This window comes from Mytilus californianus, unplaced genomic scaffold, assembly GCF_021869535.1.
Source record: "Mytilus californianus isolate M0D057914Y unplaced genomic scaffold, xbMytCali1.0.p SCAF_20, whole genome shotgun sequence".
Taxonomy (NCBI): Eukaryota; Metazoa; Mollusca; class Bivalvia; order Mytilida; family Mytilidae; genus Mytilus; species Mytilus californianus.
In genome coordinates this window covers 8,471,923-8,489,961 of record NW_026262669.1, presented here as the reverse complement: position 1 = coordinate 8,489,961, position 18,039 = coordinate 8,471,923, and the positions used below count along the sequence as shown (strand labels likewise).

The window sequence follows — 18,039 nt, the reverse complement described above, 5'->3', positions numbered from 1 at the left end:
GAGAATACTGACATTAGGAGGTCTAGGTGTAGGCTGGGAAGAGTATTAGAGAGAATACTGACATTAGGAGGCCTAGGTGTAGGTTGGAAAGAGTAATAGAGAGAATACTGACATTAGGAGGTCTAGATGTAGGCTGGGAAGAGTAATAGAGAGAATACTGACATTAGGAGGTCTAGGTGTAGGTTGGGAAGAGTAATAGAGAGAATACTGACATTAGGAGGTCTAGGTGTAGGCTGGGAAGAGTAATAGAGAGAATACTGACATTAGGAGGTCTAGGTGTAGGTTGGGAAGATAGAGAGAATACTGACATTAGGAGGTCTAGGTGTAGGCTGGGAAGAGTAATAGAGAGAATACTGACTTTAGGAGGTCTAGGTGTAGGTTGGGAAGATAGAGAGAATACTGACATTAGGAGGTCTAGGTGTAGGCTGGGAAGAGTAATAGAGAGAATACTGACATTAGGAGGTCTAGGTGTAGGTTGGGAAGAGTAATAGAGAGAATACTGACATTAGGAGGTCTAGGTGTAGGCTGGGAAGAGTAATAGAGAGAATACTGACATTAGGAGGTCTAGGTGTAGGTTGGGAAGAGTAATAGAGAGAATACTGACATTAGAAGGTCTAGGTGTAGGTTGGGAAGAGTAATAGAGAGAATACTGACATTAGGAGGTCTAGGTGTAGGCTGGGAAGAGTAATAGAGAGAATACTGACATTAGGAGGCCTAGGTGTAGGCTGGGAAGAGTAATAGAGAGAATACTGACATTAGGAGGGCTAGGTGTAGGTTGGGAAGAGTAATAGAGAGAATACTGACATTAGGAGGTCTAGGTGTAGGTTGGGAAGAGTAATAGAGAGAATACTGACATTAGGAGGTCTAGGTGTAGGTTGGGAAGATAGAGAGAATACTGACATTAGGAGGTCTAGGTGTAGGTTGGGAAGAGTAATAGAGAGAATACTGACATTAGGAGGTCTAGGTGTAGGTTGGGAAGAGTGATAGAGAGAATACTGACATTAGGAGGTCTAGATGTAGGTTGGGAAGATAGAGAGAATACTGACATTAGGAGGTCTAGGTGTAGGCTGGGAAGAGTAATAGAGAGAATACTGACATTAGGAGGCCTAGGTGTAGGTTGGGAAGAGTAATAGAGAGAATACTGACATTAGGATGTCTAGGTGTAGGCTGGGAAGAGTAATAGAGAGAATACTGACATTAGGAGGGCTAGGTGTAGGTTGGGAAGAGTAATAGAGAGAATACTGACATTAGGAGGTCTAGGTGTAGGCTGGGAAGATAGAGAGAATACTGACATTAGGAGGTCTAGGTGTAGGTTGGGAAGATAGAGAGAATACTGACATTAGGAGGTCTAAGTGTAGATTGGGAAGAGTAATAGAGAGAATACTGACATTAGGAGGTCTAGGTGTTGTTTGGGAAGAGTAATAGAGAGAATACTGACATTAGGAGGTCTGGGTGTAGGTTGGGAAGAGTAATAGAGAGAATACTGACATTAGGAGGTCTAGGTGTAGGCTGGGAAGAGTAATAGAGAGAATACTGACATAAGGAGGTCTAGGTGTAGGTTGGGAAGATAGAGAGAATACTGACATTAGGAGGTCTAGGTGTAGGCTGGGAAGAGTAATAGAGCGAATACTGACATTATGAGGTCTAGGTGTAGGTTGGGAAGAATAATAGAGAGATTACTGACATTAGGAGGCCTAGGTGTAGGTTGGGAAGAGTAATAGAGAGAATACTGACATTAGGAGGTCTAGGTGTAGGTTGGGAAGAGTAAGAGAGAGAATACTGACATTAGGAGGTCTAGGTGTAGGTTGGGAAGATAGAGAGAATACTGACATTAGGAGGTCTAGGTGTAGGCTGGGAAGAGTAATAGAGAGAATACTGACATTAGGAGGTCTAGGTGTAGGCTGGGAAGAGTAATAGAGAGAATACTGACATTAGAAGGGCTAGGTGTAGGTTGGGAAGATAGAGAGAATACTGACATTAGGAGGTCTAGGTGTAGGCTGGAAAGAGTAATAGAGAGAATACTGACATTAGGAGGTCTAGGTGTAGGCTGGGAAGAGTAATAGAGAGAATACTGACATTAGGAGGGCTAGGTGTAGGTTGGGAAGAGTAATAGAGAGAATACTGACATTAGGAGGTCTAGGTGTAGGTTGGGAACCCTAACCACAAATAATCGTCATTTCAGTAAAAGATTAACTTTCATCTTTAAAAAAGTATTATGCTTTCTGAAAAATTGTATTTTTTCCACTTTTAGTACTTTATCACAGACTAATAACTTTAATTTTACATGTAAATTAAAAATAGATAATCCATCAAATCTCCAATATAAATTTATCACTAGAGCCCCAAAACAAAATCTCCAATATAGATTTAAGCTTTATTTATTACTAGAGCCCAATACAAAATCTCCAATATAGATTTAAGCTTTATTTATTACTAGAGCCCCAATACAAAATCTCCAATATAAATTTAAGCTTTATTTATTACTAGAGTCCCAATACAGTAACTTTTATATAAGCTTATTCATTTTCTTATATGGACTGCTTTCACATTAAGCAAAAGAATAATTTGACAAAACCTCTGGCGGAATTCAAATTTGAAATTTCAGAAAAGGAATTAGGGTTCGAGTCTTAAGTGGTGAGGTAAGAAAAAAGGTCTTGTTTTGGTTGTTAAGCTTCTACCCACAGTGTGTATTGCTTTCTGATTGGAATTTGAATATTTTTAGACAAAAAACTAACAAATAGCATACAATATTGAAATGACCTTAGTATTAATACTTTTCAAGTTTATATACAAGCATGAATTGAATGAGATTTCTATTCTGTATCTAGGACTTATAAGAAAGGGCCTAATTTTTGCAAAATAAACCTCTTATCAGAAAAGTGTTCATTTTGAAGTATTTATTTTGGTCCATTTCTTTTTTGTAATGTAAAAGGTCATACTATAGGTCACTTTTCACAAAAAAAGCCTATAATCAAATTTGATTACAAGTTATACTTAAATGTTCAGGACTTGCACACATTTTTTCTCAAATCGTTTTTGGGGAAAAGTGTTGCTGTATTTTTATATACACTCATAAACATTATGTTGTCTACTGTAATTATTTGTAGGTTCACAAATTGTATGAAGTTTACACTATTTTTAGGTAACGTTCCAAAAGGCTGCGTTGGTAGGTTTTTATTTTTGGCTTTTTCAGAACTAAGCCTATGGGAAGACAAGATACAAGATTTTTATACATGTAATTTTATATGTGTTTGTGGAAACTAAGGTTCAAAATATAGTTAGTTATTGAATGTCTACTAATCTTCCATCTGCTTCAGAGATTCATATAGTGTATTTAATCTTGAATTTAAAAGTTTTTTGGTGGTCATAATTCAAATTTGAAATAAAATTTATAACTTTTTTTCTGCACTTGACCTAAAAGCAAATTCACCTAATTATTCATTTTTTACAGAAATGATTTTGTGTTTGGAAGTTTGGTTATTTTTGCCACTAAGTTGTAGTGTCCTATAGGTGTAGTCATGTCAGCCAATCTGACCCTCAGTCTAGTCATTCCTCTGCCATTTTTCACTTTTTCTTGCGATATTAAACTGGCTTCTGTTGTGATACTAAATAACCATGAGTTTCAGATGATTGTTTGTATTTTTACTCCACTCTTCAAGTTAAATTATCTTCTGGTATTTTGGTTGACTGATTTTTGGAATGTCATCATATAATGTCGAATTTCAGGTTGGTTTGTCATTTACTCCACTCTTCAAATTAAATTACCTTCAGGTTTTATCCTTGATTGATTTTTGGAATGTCATCATATAATGTCATCATGGTTCAGGTGGGGTTTGTATTTTACTCCACTTGACATCACTTCATATATATTCATGATATTTAGTGTGTCAATCTGAAATCAAGTCTTGACTTTTTTTCATTACTGTGGATTCATTTATTTTCGTGGGTACCAATTTAAGTGGATTGAGGAACGATTGTATTTTGGTGGATATTTGATTTTGTTATTTTTGCCAAAGTCTGCATACTAGCCTATAGAAAATTTGTGTTTCTTTAAACATTTAACTTCCTCGTTTACATTTACCCATGAAAACTGGTATCCCACTTTAACTTCCTCGTTCACATTTACCCATGAAAACTGGTATCCCACTTTAACTTCCTCGTTCACATTTACCCATGAAAACTGGTATCCCACTTTAACTTCTTTTTTCACATTTACCCATGAAAACTGGTATCCCACTTTAACTTCCTCGTTCACATTTACCCATGAAAACTGGTATCCCACTTTAACTTCTTTTTCACATTTACCCATGAAAACTGGTATCCCACTTTAACTTCCTCGTTCATATTTACTCATGAAAACTGGTATCCCACTTTAATTTCCTCGTTCATATTTACTCATGAAAACTGGTATCCCACTTTAACTTCTTCGTTTACATTTACCCATGAAAACTGGTATCCCACTTTAACTTCCTCGTTTACATTTACCCATGAAAACTGGTATCCCATAATAAATAATAAATTCACAGCATGTCTGCAGATGTCATTATGATGATGATGACTAACAGATAGAGATCTTGGTTTTTCATAGACGTTTACATCCATCCCTCTGCCATTCAAAAAATATATAAGTTCTCTAGACTTTTTCACTGTTACTTGCAATATTATTATATTAAACTGACTTCTGGTGTGTTATGAAATTATTACTTCAAATTATAAATGACTGGAATCTTGTCTTCCCATATGTATATGATTCTGGATATTGCTATAGCATGCAGCCTTTTTATTATTTACAGTAAATGTTGTATGTCATTAGCACATTTTACTCAATTTTGTTACCCTTATATATGATATTGTTCTTAACTAAGAGAGAGCATATATATGGCAGTCTGTAGGAGGGACAGATTTTTTACATTGGGAATATTATTATTGTGTGATTGTTTTGGTTTCCAAGTTTTTCTTTGGATAAAAAGATAAAGTATTTCTTAAAATTAAGAATTAAAATTATTAAAAATTAAAAATATGTGATGTTATTGCTTTTTGTATGACAAGAATAGATTTGGTGTCTTTTGTGTTTTTTTATTAAGTGAATTAATGCTCAAAACATTTTTCTCAGTTGAAGCTAACAAAAATTTGGTAAAAGTTTGTATTTTTAGATTATTCCTGAATATTCTCACAGGATGTGAAATGAATGAAATTAATTTTTAAAAAGTTGGTAAATAGGACATACTGGTACATTAATATCTTTAAAATATTCGTGTAATATTCACTGAGTTACTTTAAAATAACCATTATGCAGTCATATCTTTTATTCAATTTTCACAAATCTGTAAGATTTTGAATTTTTATTAGCTCACCTGGCCCCAGGCCAAGTGAGCTTTTCTCATCACTTGGCATCCGTTAACTTTAACAAAATCTTCTCTGATACTACTGGACCAAATTTAACCAAACTTGGCCTCAATCATCATTGGGGTATCTAGTTTTAAAAATGTGTCTGATGACCCCGCCTGCCATCCAAGATGGCCGACATGGCTAAAATAGAACATAGGGGTAAAGCAAGTTTCGTCTATTATTTTAAAATCGTTATAAATAGAGAAAATCTGACAGGGCAAAAATGTTCAGAATGTTGAGCTCTACCAATTGTTCATTGACGTCAAAACTGTCAGGCGACTTCTTACAGGAGTTATTGCCCTTAAATGGCAAATTTTACCCTTTTTTTTTTCATTTTTGCCTTTTATTTTGAAAACTTATAGTCCGTTTGACTTATATAAATCTTCAGAAAATAATTCTTAAAAATTCATTTTTACAAATAAACATTTTTTTTCTTGATGTATGTTAATGTATGATATATACGAACTCTGACTATGAATATCATAATTTTGGGCCAATAATCAAAAAAGTTACCCATTAGGTCTCTATGTTACTTCTATTTTTTTTTATATAAAATACTTGATGGAGTAAGTATGAATAATGTAACAGCCTTCCATGCAAAACAAAAACATTAGACATGTGTTTTAAACCTGTTTCATTGTACCATGAGACTTAACTCATTTAAATATCAAAGGACACTATACATGTCATGAAAAATGACCATCATCTAAGTTTTTTTATAACTGGTTTTATTGTCTCGCCTGCGAGGAAAGTCGCAGAAAGTGAGACATAGGTATTACTATCCGGCGGCGACGTCGGCGTAAACTATTTGTATAAAGCTTTATATTTCAGAAGGTAGTAGACCTGGATGCTTCATACTTTGTATGCAGATACCTTATGTTAAGAACTTTCCGTCTGTCATATGTCCAATGTCCTTGACCTTATTTTCATGGTTCAGCGACTGCTTGAAAAAAAAGTTTAGTTTTTTTGTTATGTAAATTTCTCACTTATTATGAGTAATAGGATAACTATATTTGGTATATGGGTTCCTTGCAACGTCTACATGTCCATCATACAGGGTTCACCTGACCTCAGCCTCATTTCATGGATCAGTGATCAAGGTTAAAGTTACGTGATTAGGTCCGTTTCTCAGATACTACAAGCAGTAGGTCAGCTATATGTGGTGTATGGAATGATTATAAGGGATACATGTCAGTCTGGCAGGTTTCATCTGACCTTGACCTCATTTTCATGGTTCATTGGTCAATGTTAAGTTTTTGTGTTTTGGTCTGTTTTTCTAATACTATAAGCCATTGGTCAACTATATTTGGTGTATGGAATGATTGTAAGGTGTACATGTCTGTCTGGCAGGTGTCATTTGTCCTTGACCTCATTTTCATGGTTCATTGGTCAATGTTAAGTTTTGTGTTTTGGTCTGTTTTTCTAATACTATAAGCAATAGGTCAACTATATTTGGTGTATGGAATGATTGTAAGGTGTACATGTCTGACTGGCAGGTGTCATTTGTCCTTGACCTCATTTTCATGGTTCATTGGTCAATGTTAAGTTTTTGTGTTTTGTTTGGTCTGTTTTTCTAATACTATAAGCAATAGGTCAACTATATTTGGTGTATGGAATGATTGTAAGGTGTACATGTCTGTCTGGCAGGTGTCATTTGTCCTTGACCTCATTTTCATGGTTCATTGGTCAATGTTAAGTTGCTCTTGTTTGGTCCTCTTCTCAGATACTATAAGATATAGGTCAACAATATGTGGTGTATGGAATGATTGTAAGGTGTGCACGTCTGTCTGACAGGTTTCATCTGACCGTGAGCTTATTTTCATGGTTCATTGGTCAATGTTAAGTTTCTGTTGTTTGGTCTTCTTCTCAGATGCTATAAGTAATAGGTCAACTATATTTGGTGTATGGAATGTATTTTATTATTTAACTGCTGATTACTTACATTGAAATAGATTATTTTATAAAAATCTTTAAATAACATTAATAATGATAATAAATAATAAAAACTTTTAAGGGATCATTACTAAACCGTGATTAACAAAAACATTGGAAGGTGTGAAAATGTTAAAATAAGGTCACTCATGCATGAATGTTTAACATAGAATACAGTTCACTCCAGTCCCTTCATAAAGATTAATTGGCTGAATATGTACAGATTGAAGAACTTTTGAAATTTTGTTTGCACAACAGAATCACATTTACTGATTTTTGATACATATGAAATAAGATAAGTATTGAGATAAGTAAAAAATATTTTAGCATAGCAACATAAATAGATAAATAGATAATATGAAAATATGACTTTTTACAATATTTTGATCAAAGATTGAAGATAATTTTATTTTTTTAATTTTTTTTTTGGGGTGTTTTTCTTAAACTATAAGTAATAGGTCAACTATATTTGTTGTATGGAAGAATTGTTAGCTGTACATGCCTGCCTAGCATGGTTCATCTGACCTTGACCTCATTTTCCTGGTTCATTGGTCAATGTTTAGTTTTCTTGGTTAATGTTAAGTTTATGTGACAGTTGTAATAAAGCTTTATATTTAGGACTATCAACATAATATCAATGATTAGTAAAGAAGGCGAGACATTTCAGCGTGTGCACTCTTGTATGATTTTATAAATGAACTTGCATGTATCTACAAAGATGTTATTTGTGGGGGAAAATATTATAATCAGATGTTTTATTTTGTTTTTATTCCTTACCAAATCTTAATTTTTGTTACCTTAATTTGATTATATATTTATATATATCTTATAAAAGAATATAAGCAAGCTTTTCATGCTTAAAGCATGATGACAGTATTAACAAAATGGAGAGCCTCTAAAAAGTTACACCAATAAGTATTTACAGAATACATTTAATATTTACTTTTTTCTTGAAAAAACACAGCTTATGACTTTCAAAATATGAAAATAAAATTAGATAAAATATAACAATAAAGATCTTTACTGATGAAAAGGAGAACTTTTTAATAAAATCTCTATACTGAATTTTGCATAAAACTACTTTGTAGTTTTTAAAAATGTTATACTAGTAATGTCCAGTGGAAAATATTACTAAGGTTACTCATAGAAATTGAACAATGAAAAATACAAAATCATGTATACAATAAGTTCAGTAATCACATGACATAAAACTTAAATGAAGTCCAAGTTTGTTTGCTGGTCAGCGTTATTTAAATGAGAAAAGTCAGATGATATAATGAAACAGGTTTAAAGCACATGTCTTATGTTTTTGTTTTGCATGGAAGGCTGTTACATTATTCATACTTACTCCATCAAGTATTTTATATAAAAAAAAATAGAAGTAACATAGAGACCTAATGGGTAACTTTTTTGATTATTGGCCTAAAATTATGATATTCATAGTCAGAGTTCGTATATATCATACATTAACATACATCAAGAAAAAAAATGTTTATTTGTAAAAATGAATTTTTAAGAATTATTTTCTGAAGATTTATAGAAGTCAAACAGACTATAATAGATTGAGAGAAACTTTAAGTTGCAAAAATGATCAGCAAGACAAGATCTACATTTCAGACAATATGGAGGAAATTTTCCAACAACTCCTTATTGGAGTTATTGACCTTAAATGACAATTTTTACCATTTTTTTTGCGTTTTGCCTTCAATATATGATAAAAATTATAATAGATAAATAGAAAAAACTTTAAATAACAAAAATGATCAGCAAGGCAAGATCCACAAATGTCAAATTTTGTCAATATAGTTGGTAGACTTGTCACTCTTCTTAAGAGTGATTGCCCTTAAATGAGGATTTTTTTACCCTCTTTTGTGTTTTGAGCAAAAACTAAAGAAGATAGAGAGAAACTAAACAGACAAAATGATCAGCAATACAAGATCAACAAAAAAGAAATTTCTGTCATGAATTCTATTCTTGTCTACAATGTTGGAGAGTCCATTGTTGATTATGCACATAGACCTAGGTGAGCCACACAGGCTCTTTAGAGTCTCTGGTTTGTTTTTAAATAAAGCATGTTAGAAATTTACATGTGGCTATTCACTGCCATACTGCACAGCATGCACACATATAGTGAGGAAGTAATGGAAAAATAGCAATTTACTCAGATAGAACATTTTGCTTATTTCTTCTTAATATATATGTATTTGCATGTATATTAGGTAGTTAGAAATTCCTGCAACATATATTTACATGTAAATTAGGTAAAGAGAAATTCCTAAAACATGCATGTGCATGCTTTATTGTTAGTTATACACACACAGCTCATATACTGTAACATATTCATGTACCTGTCCAGGAACCTTGTCAGTAACTGTCTTAGTGTTTATGTTTTTGTTGTTTAGAGAGTTTTATTTTTATAGGTCTTTTATAGCTTCTGTTTAATTGATTCACATTTTTTTAAGACACTGGACAATTTAGAGCTCGACATATTGGTATAGACACCTGTCTATTATTCTTGACCACTTGATGTTGATATGTTTTTTTTTGTTGTTGGATTGCTGGAGTGTCATTCATATATATATATATATATATATATATTCTACCACTGCATCAGATGTGATACTATATTTCTCCACTCGAGACAGTTAAATTTTCAAATTTTAAACACAAGGCTAATTTCCTAGAATTTAAATATTTAAAATTCAACTGTCGAGAGTTGAAAATTATGGTATTGCACATGATTTAGTGTTGGAATCTATTTTTCTCTAATGGTTTATAGATGATATGTAGATAAATTTAATCCTTCTTTTCCAATGTTCTGCAAAAAGATGTGTTCTTTCTATATAAATAAACTCGTCATAGATACCAGGATTGAAATTTTATATTTACGCCAGACGCGTTATATTATGCCATCATTTCATGGTCACCAGTGAATATATATATATATACTGTTGCCAAAATTCAAAAATTTTGTTGGTTTTTTTTGGGGAGGGGGGGTTGTTTTTTTTGTTTTTTCAGATTGTTATTTTTTTTTTTACCTTTCTCCAAAATACGGGTCTTCTTTTATTGCTCAACAATTTTTTGAAAACAATGGATAAGTTATAATATAGTAATTCAGATTACTAACAAGAACTTACCAGTTTATTTATATACTACTAATGTTAAACGAGGATGTGATAAGGTATTGGTAATTTCTGTATCTAACTTACAAATGCTAAAATTTTCAATAAAGTATGACACAATTTTTTTTTAAAAAGGAACGGGGAAATTGGAAATCGTTTCTGGCAAGGTCAATATTGGATATTCAGAAATTAATCTGTGCGTTTATCACTGATTACTGGTAAAAATATGAGATCTAATTGATGGGATTGCAAAAATTTGTGAAAATAAGAACTCAAGGTTTAATTACTGCGATCCTGATATTGTTGCATGTTTTTCACATTAATAAAAACATTGCATTAATTTCTGAATTTATAAAGCTCCTCAATAGCTCCATACTACAGTCATGAATATTATAATGATGGTTAGGATAGGGTTTACGGATAGAGGGGGGATAGAGAATAATAAACAAAACGTGCAGAATAAAGGACAAAAAAAATAAAGAAAAGAGAAAAATAGGGAAAAACAAATAAAGAATAGAGAATAATGGGGTGCTAAAATAAAAAGAAAAGAGAAAAATGGGGAAAAGAGAAAAAGAATAGAGAAAAATGATCTAAAAAAACAAAGATTAAAGAAATGAAAGTCCCCATCCAGACCCTCTATATAATATTAATGTCAGCTGTTTTTTAAGCACTATTCTTTATAAATATGTAACCTGGTATATTGTAGGGTAGAATGAGTGTAAGTTCAAACTTTTTAATTTAGAAGAATTTAGTATTATCACAATCAACTAACAGAAGTTGTTACTGCTTGTACTAAAATTTCTTGAAATTTCTGTTTTGCAGAATTTTTTAATATCATGTGGATATCTTGTTTTGTATTAAGCATTGTGGACATTAAACATAGATTGCTTAGAAATGTGCAATACTGTTAATTTTCAAAATCTTGAAAGTTGTGAATAGAAAAATGAAATAAGTTTTATTTTAATTGAAGGAAAAGCTTCATACAGAACTTACCATCAATATTTAAAATATAGTCAAGAAGACACTAATCCTTTCACATCGCAAAGATTTCTGAATTAACAGTATTTGATTTGCCTTTTTAAATTAAAGTTAGCATGGTATGATTTTTTGCTATTTTTGCTATTTAGTTTTTCATAAACAAAACATTTTGGGGCATTCCATGCTGGATAATTACATATAAGATTATATATAATCAAGTTTCCAAAAAATAGTAGCTAAAATCATCTAAAGTCAACCTTCGTTTTGTTAAATTTACGATATTTATCAACTGAAAATTGATTCAAATGTTTGTAATTAACCTGTCTAAAGACAATACATTACTTTGGGTCAGATGATACCCTGGACGAACAGTTCATCAAGTGTGGTATATTCTCTGGTTAGGTTGTACAAGTACTCCAGACTAACAGTCCATCGAGTGAGGTATATATTCTGGTTAGGTTGTACAAGTACTCCAGACTAACAGTCAATCAAGTGAGGTATATACTCTGGTTAGGTTGTACAAGTACTCCAGACTAACAGTCCATCGAGTGAGGTATATATTCTGGTTAGGTTGTACAAGTACTCCAGACTAACAGTCCATCAAGTGAGGTATATATTCTGGTTAGGTTGTACAAGTACTCCAGACTAACAGTCCATCGAGTGAGGTATATTATCTGGTTAGGTTGTAAACAGTACAAGTACTCCAGACTAACAGTCAATCAAGTGAGGTATATTCTCTGGTTAGGTTGTACACAGTACAAGTACTCCAGACTAACAGTCCATCAAGTGAGGTATATACTCTGGTTAGGTTGTACAAGTACTCCAGGCTAACAGTCCATCAAGTGAGGTATATACTCTGGTTAGGTTGTACAAGTACTCCAGACTAACAGTCCATCGAGTGAGGTATATTATCTGGTTAGGTTGTACACAGTACAAGTACTCCAGACTAACAGTCCATCAAGTGAGGTATATACTCTGGTTAGGTTGTACAAGTACTCCAGGCTAACAGTCCATCAAGTGAGGTATATACTCTGGTTAGGTTGTACAAGTACTCCAGACTAACAGTCCATCGAGTGAGGTATATTATCTGGTTAGGTTGTACACAGTACAAGTACTCCAGACTAACAGTCCATCAAGTGAGGTATATACTCTGGTTAGGTTGTACAAGTACTCCAGACTAACAGTCCATCGAGTGAGGTATATTCTCTGGTTAGGTTGTACACAGTACAAGTACTCCAGACTAACAGTCCATCGAGTGAGGTAAATACTCTGGTTAGGTTGTACAAGTACTCCAGACTAACAGTCCATTGAGTGAGGTATATTCTCTGGTTAGGTTGCACACAGTACAAGTACTCCAGACTAACAGTCCATCGAGTGAGGTATATACTCTGGTTAGGTTGTACAAGTACTCCAGACCAACAGACCATCAAGTGAGGTATATTCTCTGGTTAGGTTGTACAAGTACTTCAGACTAACAGTCCATCCAGTGAGGTATATACTCTGGTTAGGTTGGACAAGTACTCCAGACTAACATTCCATTGAGTGAGGTATATACTATGGTTAGGTTGTACAAGTACTCCAGACTAACAGTCCATCAAGTTTGGTATATACTCTGGTTAGGTTGTACAAGTACTCCAGACTAACAGTCCATTAAGTGAGGTATATACTATGGTTAGGTTGTACAAGTACTCCAGACCAACAGACCATCAAGTGAGGTATATTCTCTGGTTAGGTTGTACAAGTACTTCAGACTAACAGTCCATCCAGTGAGGTATATATTCTGGTTAGGTTGTACAAGTACTTCAGACTAACAGTCCATTGAGTGAGGTATATACTCTGGTTAGGTTGTACAAGTACTCCAGAATAACAGTCCATTGAGTGAGGTATATACTCTGGTTAGGTTGTACAAGTACTCCAGACCAACAGACCATCAAGTGAGGTATATACTCTGGTTAGGTTGTACAAGTACTTCAGACTAACAGTCCATCGAGTGAGGTATATACTCTGGTTAGGTTGTACAAGTACTCCAGACTAACAGTCCATCAAGTGAGGTATATATACTCTGGTTAGGTTGTACAAGTACTCCAGACTAACAGTCCATTGAGTGAGGTATATACACTTGTTAGGTTGTACACGGTACAAGTACTCCAGACTAAGTTACAGTTCATCAGATGTGGTACTGAAGTATTAAAGTGTATAAAGAATATAATGAACAAAAAGAGAATTTGTATAAATATGGATGACACAGCAATTCATCAACGCTATAAAAAATAAATCATTGAGACTTCCACATCTTTACAACTTATATATATATACATATATATAGCAGTCCCCAGAATCCCTTTTAACCTGCAGGACCATATGATTTTAAGGAGGTTGTAAGTCCATGATTTTTACTTTTTGATTATTAGTTCAGTATTTGATATGCTTTTATCCTATGTTTATGGTATTGGATTTATCTAAGAGAGGATATCAGTCTCTTAATAAAGGTGAAAGTTATTTGTCACATGCAATTATGGATTTGTGTTGATGTGAAACATCACATACTAAACCAAAAACCAAACTTACTTAGGTTTTACGCTTGAATAATTGTTATTTGCATAATTTCCAGTGGCAAATATTTCATGCATATTCAGAGGAAGTTTTATGCTTGAGGTCAGAGATCAAATACTATGTTATCTTTTAAATAATTTAATTTAGTATAGAGAAAAAAGAAAGGTTGGTCATGTTTCTAAATTATCCATGATCTTGAGATAATTTATGACCTACTGGATGTACTCCTAGTATTTATAATGGATGTACTCCTAGTATTTAGATGCCTTATTAAAAAAGAGTTTATCATCTCCTTAACTTCTGTGAAGCTTCATGTCTTGGTTTTGCTCTTGTAAACTGTATAACTGACAGTTATCCGTATTATTCAGTAAACAACATTTAAGACAGCATATAAAACTAACACATGTATGAACACAAAAATCACGGTAAATCTGGAAAATATTTCCAACTATGTAGAAAGTTGAGTTCTCAGATATTGCAGTATTTCTCAGTTGTCAGATACTATGCAACCATATGTTTATGCCACTAAATCCAAGGTTATTTGTAATTTCAAATATGGTTACTGTGAATTCATTAATATTCGTTGGATACCAATTTTCGTGGATTTCGTAGGTACAGGAGAACCACGAATTTAAATGTTCAACGAATTACAATAAAGGAATGTATGCAGACTTTGCCAGAACCAGGAAATTAGATATCCACGAATATGCAAATTTTCCTCAATCCACCAAAATTGGTACTCTAAAAAAATAAATGAATCCAGAGTATGATTGATTAGAAAAATGATTAATATATACATTGTAATTTGAAGCTGATGTTGTTTGATTTATTAAGATTTTATGCATGACTCTGATTGGTACCTGCTTGTGTGTTTTATTATTTACATGTTATAACTAGTCATATTTTTAGTTTTGATAAAAAAAAAATATTGAAGTTATTCTGCCTGTTAAGTTTGTTGTGACAGTATTTTTATTTAATGGGATACCAGGATCAATTTTCTTAGATTTTATTGTTAATTAGAATCTATAGTTGTAATACACAGTGTAATGAAAAAATTGACAGACTTGCTTCTTGCCATTGGATTATTTTATATCTGACTGGTGGCAAAACTTTTTAGTATAAAATTAAGTGCCTGGAAACACAAATTTAAGAAAGATATTGTGTCTACAGGGCATAAAATTTTGATCCCATAAATAAAAGTACTGTCACATTTTATAGTGTATGGGGAATGTCTTTATAAAACAAATTATTTGATGATGATTTTCATGAATCTCAGAGTATCTGTTTATTCATAGAATCTGTTTATTATAGAATTATCAAGATAGTAAAATAAAAACTATTATTTTCCTAATATATGATTTATATTACTATGTATTCTTCAATTATTTGTCATCTATTGGAATTTTTACATATTCTTTCTATTTCTGCCTGATATGCTGCTTGTTTGGTTTTTTAATGTCTGTCTGTCTTTCTCTTTATCAAAATACTTTATCAAAAAATTAATAAATCAATAACTAATTCCTTCACATTTCTTGTAGAATATTTTTCATTTTGTAATAATTGCATTCGTTTTCATTGTTTACTTTTTCACACACTGCTACCATTCCTTTTAGTGTATACATATGATTAGGTTATAACAGTTTTTGTGAATATATTATTTAAACTTTTCATGAATATGTATATGATTTCAGGCTGGTATCTCTGCTGCTCCTGCTAGAGCTGTTAGTGCTGTCAAGGATATGAATATTCCACAGAAGTTCAAAGACATGAAGTTACCTGACCTTCCTAATTTTAAACTGTCATGAATATTCAACATTCAGCTCATGAATATTTAAAAAAATTATGTTGTCATTTTCATATCACATCTTATTTCGTTAACAAATTTTATCTTTATTATGTGAAAATTGTACTAATTCTCAGTCATCAACATAGACAATAGTAACATTTGCTACTACATTTTTTTTTATTAAAAATTGTTCTTTATTTTCAAATCTAGAGCTGCCAAGTAATGCAGTTGTATTTTTCACGACTGTCAAACAATTATTTATTAATAGAAATAAAATAGGTATAGACTTTCACACTTTCACTACAGAACCTCATTTAAACTTAGCACAGGTTGACATTCATTCCTTACTGATATCAATATAGTAAGTGTGTCACTAACCATGCTTTTTGGTATGTATGAGAGCAGATGTGTTAATGTGTATAGAAGTTTGGCAGAATGTCTATCTTTGTTTCAATAAAATATTTAAAACGACAAAATAAAATTTTGGTTGTTAGGCAGAAATTCTTATTGAAAATTGTTCTTTATTTTCAAATCTAGAGCTGCCAAGTAATGCAGTTGTATTTTTCACTACTGTCAAACAATTATTTATTAATAGAAATAAAATAGGTATAGACTTTCACTTTCACTACAGAACCTCATTTAAACTTAGCACAGGTTGACATTCATTCCTTACTGATATCAATATAGTAAGTGTGTCACTAACCATGCTTTTTGGTATGTATGAGAGCAGATGTGTTAATGTGCATGGAAGTTTGGCAGAATGTCTATATTTTTTTCGATAAAATATTTAAAACGACAAAATAAAATTTTGGTTGTAAGGCAGAAATTCTGATTTAATATATAAATAAATTAATAAAAAGTTCATATAAAATAGAGTTATCTCCCTCTACAAAGAAAAATATAGATCATAAAACTAAGAACTGAATAGTTATTGGCGTTTTGTGAAAGCAAGTTAAATATGTACACTACAGCTGAAATGTATTTTGCCTTTTCCACCTGCCACCATTGGAAATATACTCATGTCCACTGTTCAGTCTTGTTTAACATAAGATTAAAAAAAAATAATGAAAAAAAGAGCTATTTTTAATTTTCCCAAATTATTGTATAATCTATTCTTATGATTAAAAAGACATACATAGACATGGACACTCCCCTTTTATGTATGGTTAATGCATACACTTTTTTCAAGTCCCACTCCTAGCATTGCCTTGCCCCTCCCCCCTTTTTTCAAAATCATTGATCTAATACCTAAAAGTTTTGTCAACTCCCACCATGGACAGGTGAAAATGACCATTAAAAAACATGGTCAGTGTGAAAAGCTCATTAACATAATAGTTTGGGATATGTTTTCCATTATAATACAATTTCCCCATAGATTTACTTATAACACCATGAGAAATTGAGGTGTGGACACATGATTGTACCTTCCTATAGAAGATTCTAATGGATGACAAATTTAATCTTGTTATTATTTATATCAGTAATTAGATTGATCTTTTTTAACAATTTTCATTATAAAAAAATAAAATTAAAAATACAATAATTCTTTAAAACTGTTTGCATTCAGCTGATTTTGTCTCCATTCTTACTATTAAAACAAGTGAACAGTTGGTTAGTTTTACAGTATACAGGCAATATATAAAGGTTCAGGAAATGTATTTTATTTATGATTGTTGTTGTTGAGATGAAAATAATGAATGAATAAATGACCTTAAATGTTTTATGTCTTTTCTGTTTTACTCACTGGAAAAAAAATATATTTAAAACCATATTATTACCACTATTTTGAAAATTTTTCTTATTTGTCATTCCAGAGCTATGAGATTTGAAACTTCAGATTTACTGTGGATTCATTATTATTCATTGGATACCAATTTTCGTGGATTTCGTAGTTATATGTTAACCACGAAATTAAAAGTTCAACGAATGGCAAATTTACTATAGGCTTGTATGCAGACATTGTCAAAAACCACGAAATTAAATATCCACGAACATGTAAGTTTCCTTAATCCACGAAAATTGGTACCCACGAAAATAAATGAATCCACAGTACGTAAAAATGTCACAGTCATATCTATCTTTGGTATGCTTAGATCAGTTGTCATATCTATCTTAGGTATGCTTAGATCAGTTGTCATATCTATCTTGGGTATGCTTAGATCAGTTGTCATATCTATCTTGGGTATGCTTAGATCAGTTGTCATATCTATCTTAAGTATGCTTAGATCAGTTGTCATATCTATCTTGGGTATGCTTAGATCAGTTGTCATATCTATCTTG

General features: G+C 32.2%; 1 protein-coding gene and 2 long non-coding RNA genes across 6 annotated transcripts in view; all 3 read left to right on the top strand.

Moving 5' to 3' along the window:
• Window positions 1-17,479, top strand: part of LOC127731757 (AP-3 complex subunit sigma-1-like) — a 29,207-nt gene extending 11,728 nt beyond the window's left edge. Inside the window, exon 6 of the mRNA XM_052240605.1 lies at window positions 15,665-17,479. Within this exon, the coding sequence (XP_052096565.1) occupies window positions 15,665-15,778 (114 nt within the window). The 3' untranslated portion in view covers window positions 15,779-17,479. The remainder of the gene's footprint in view (window positions 1-15,664) is intronic.
• On the top strand, window positions 39-1,929 carry LOC127731764 (uncharacterized). 4 transcript variants are annotated; one of them, XR_007995738.1, is made up of 7 exons: window positions 39-82; window positions 183-322; window positions 373-574; window positions 625-970; window positions 1,021-1,116; window positions 1,167-1,260; window positions 1,845-1,929. It is a non-coding gene; the product is annotated as an uncharacterized LOC127731764 (long non-coding RNA). The 4 variants fall into 4 exon arrangements; XR_007995739.1 differs by lacking the exons at window positions 39-82; window positions 183-322 and adding an exon at window positions 135-182 and having other exon boundaries at window positions 379-574; XR_007995740.1 differs by lacking the exon at window positions 39-82 and having other exon boundaries at window positions 135-282; window positions 425-574.
• LOC127731762 (uncharacterized) lies at window positions 6,339-12,859 on the top strand. The gene is made up of 3 exons (XR_007995732.1): window positions 6,339-12,323; window positions 12,387-12,680; window positions 12,800-12,859. It is a non-coding gene; the product is annotated as an uncharacterized LOC127731762 (long non-coding RNA).
• Window positions 17,480-18,039: the final 560 nt, after the last annotated feature.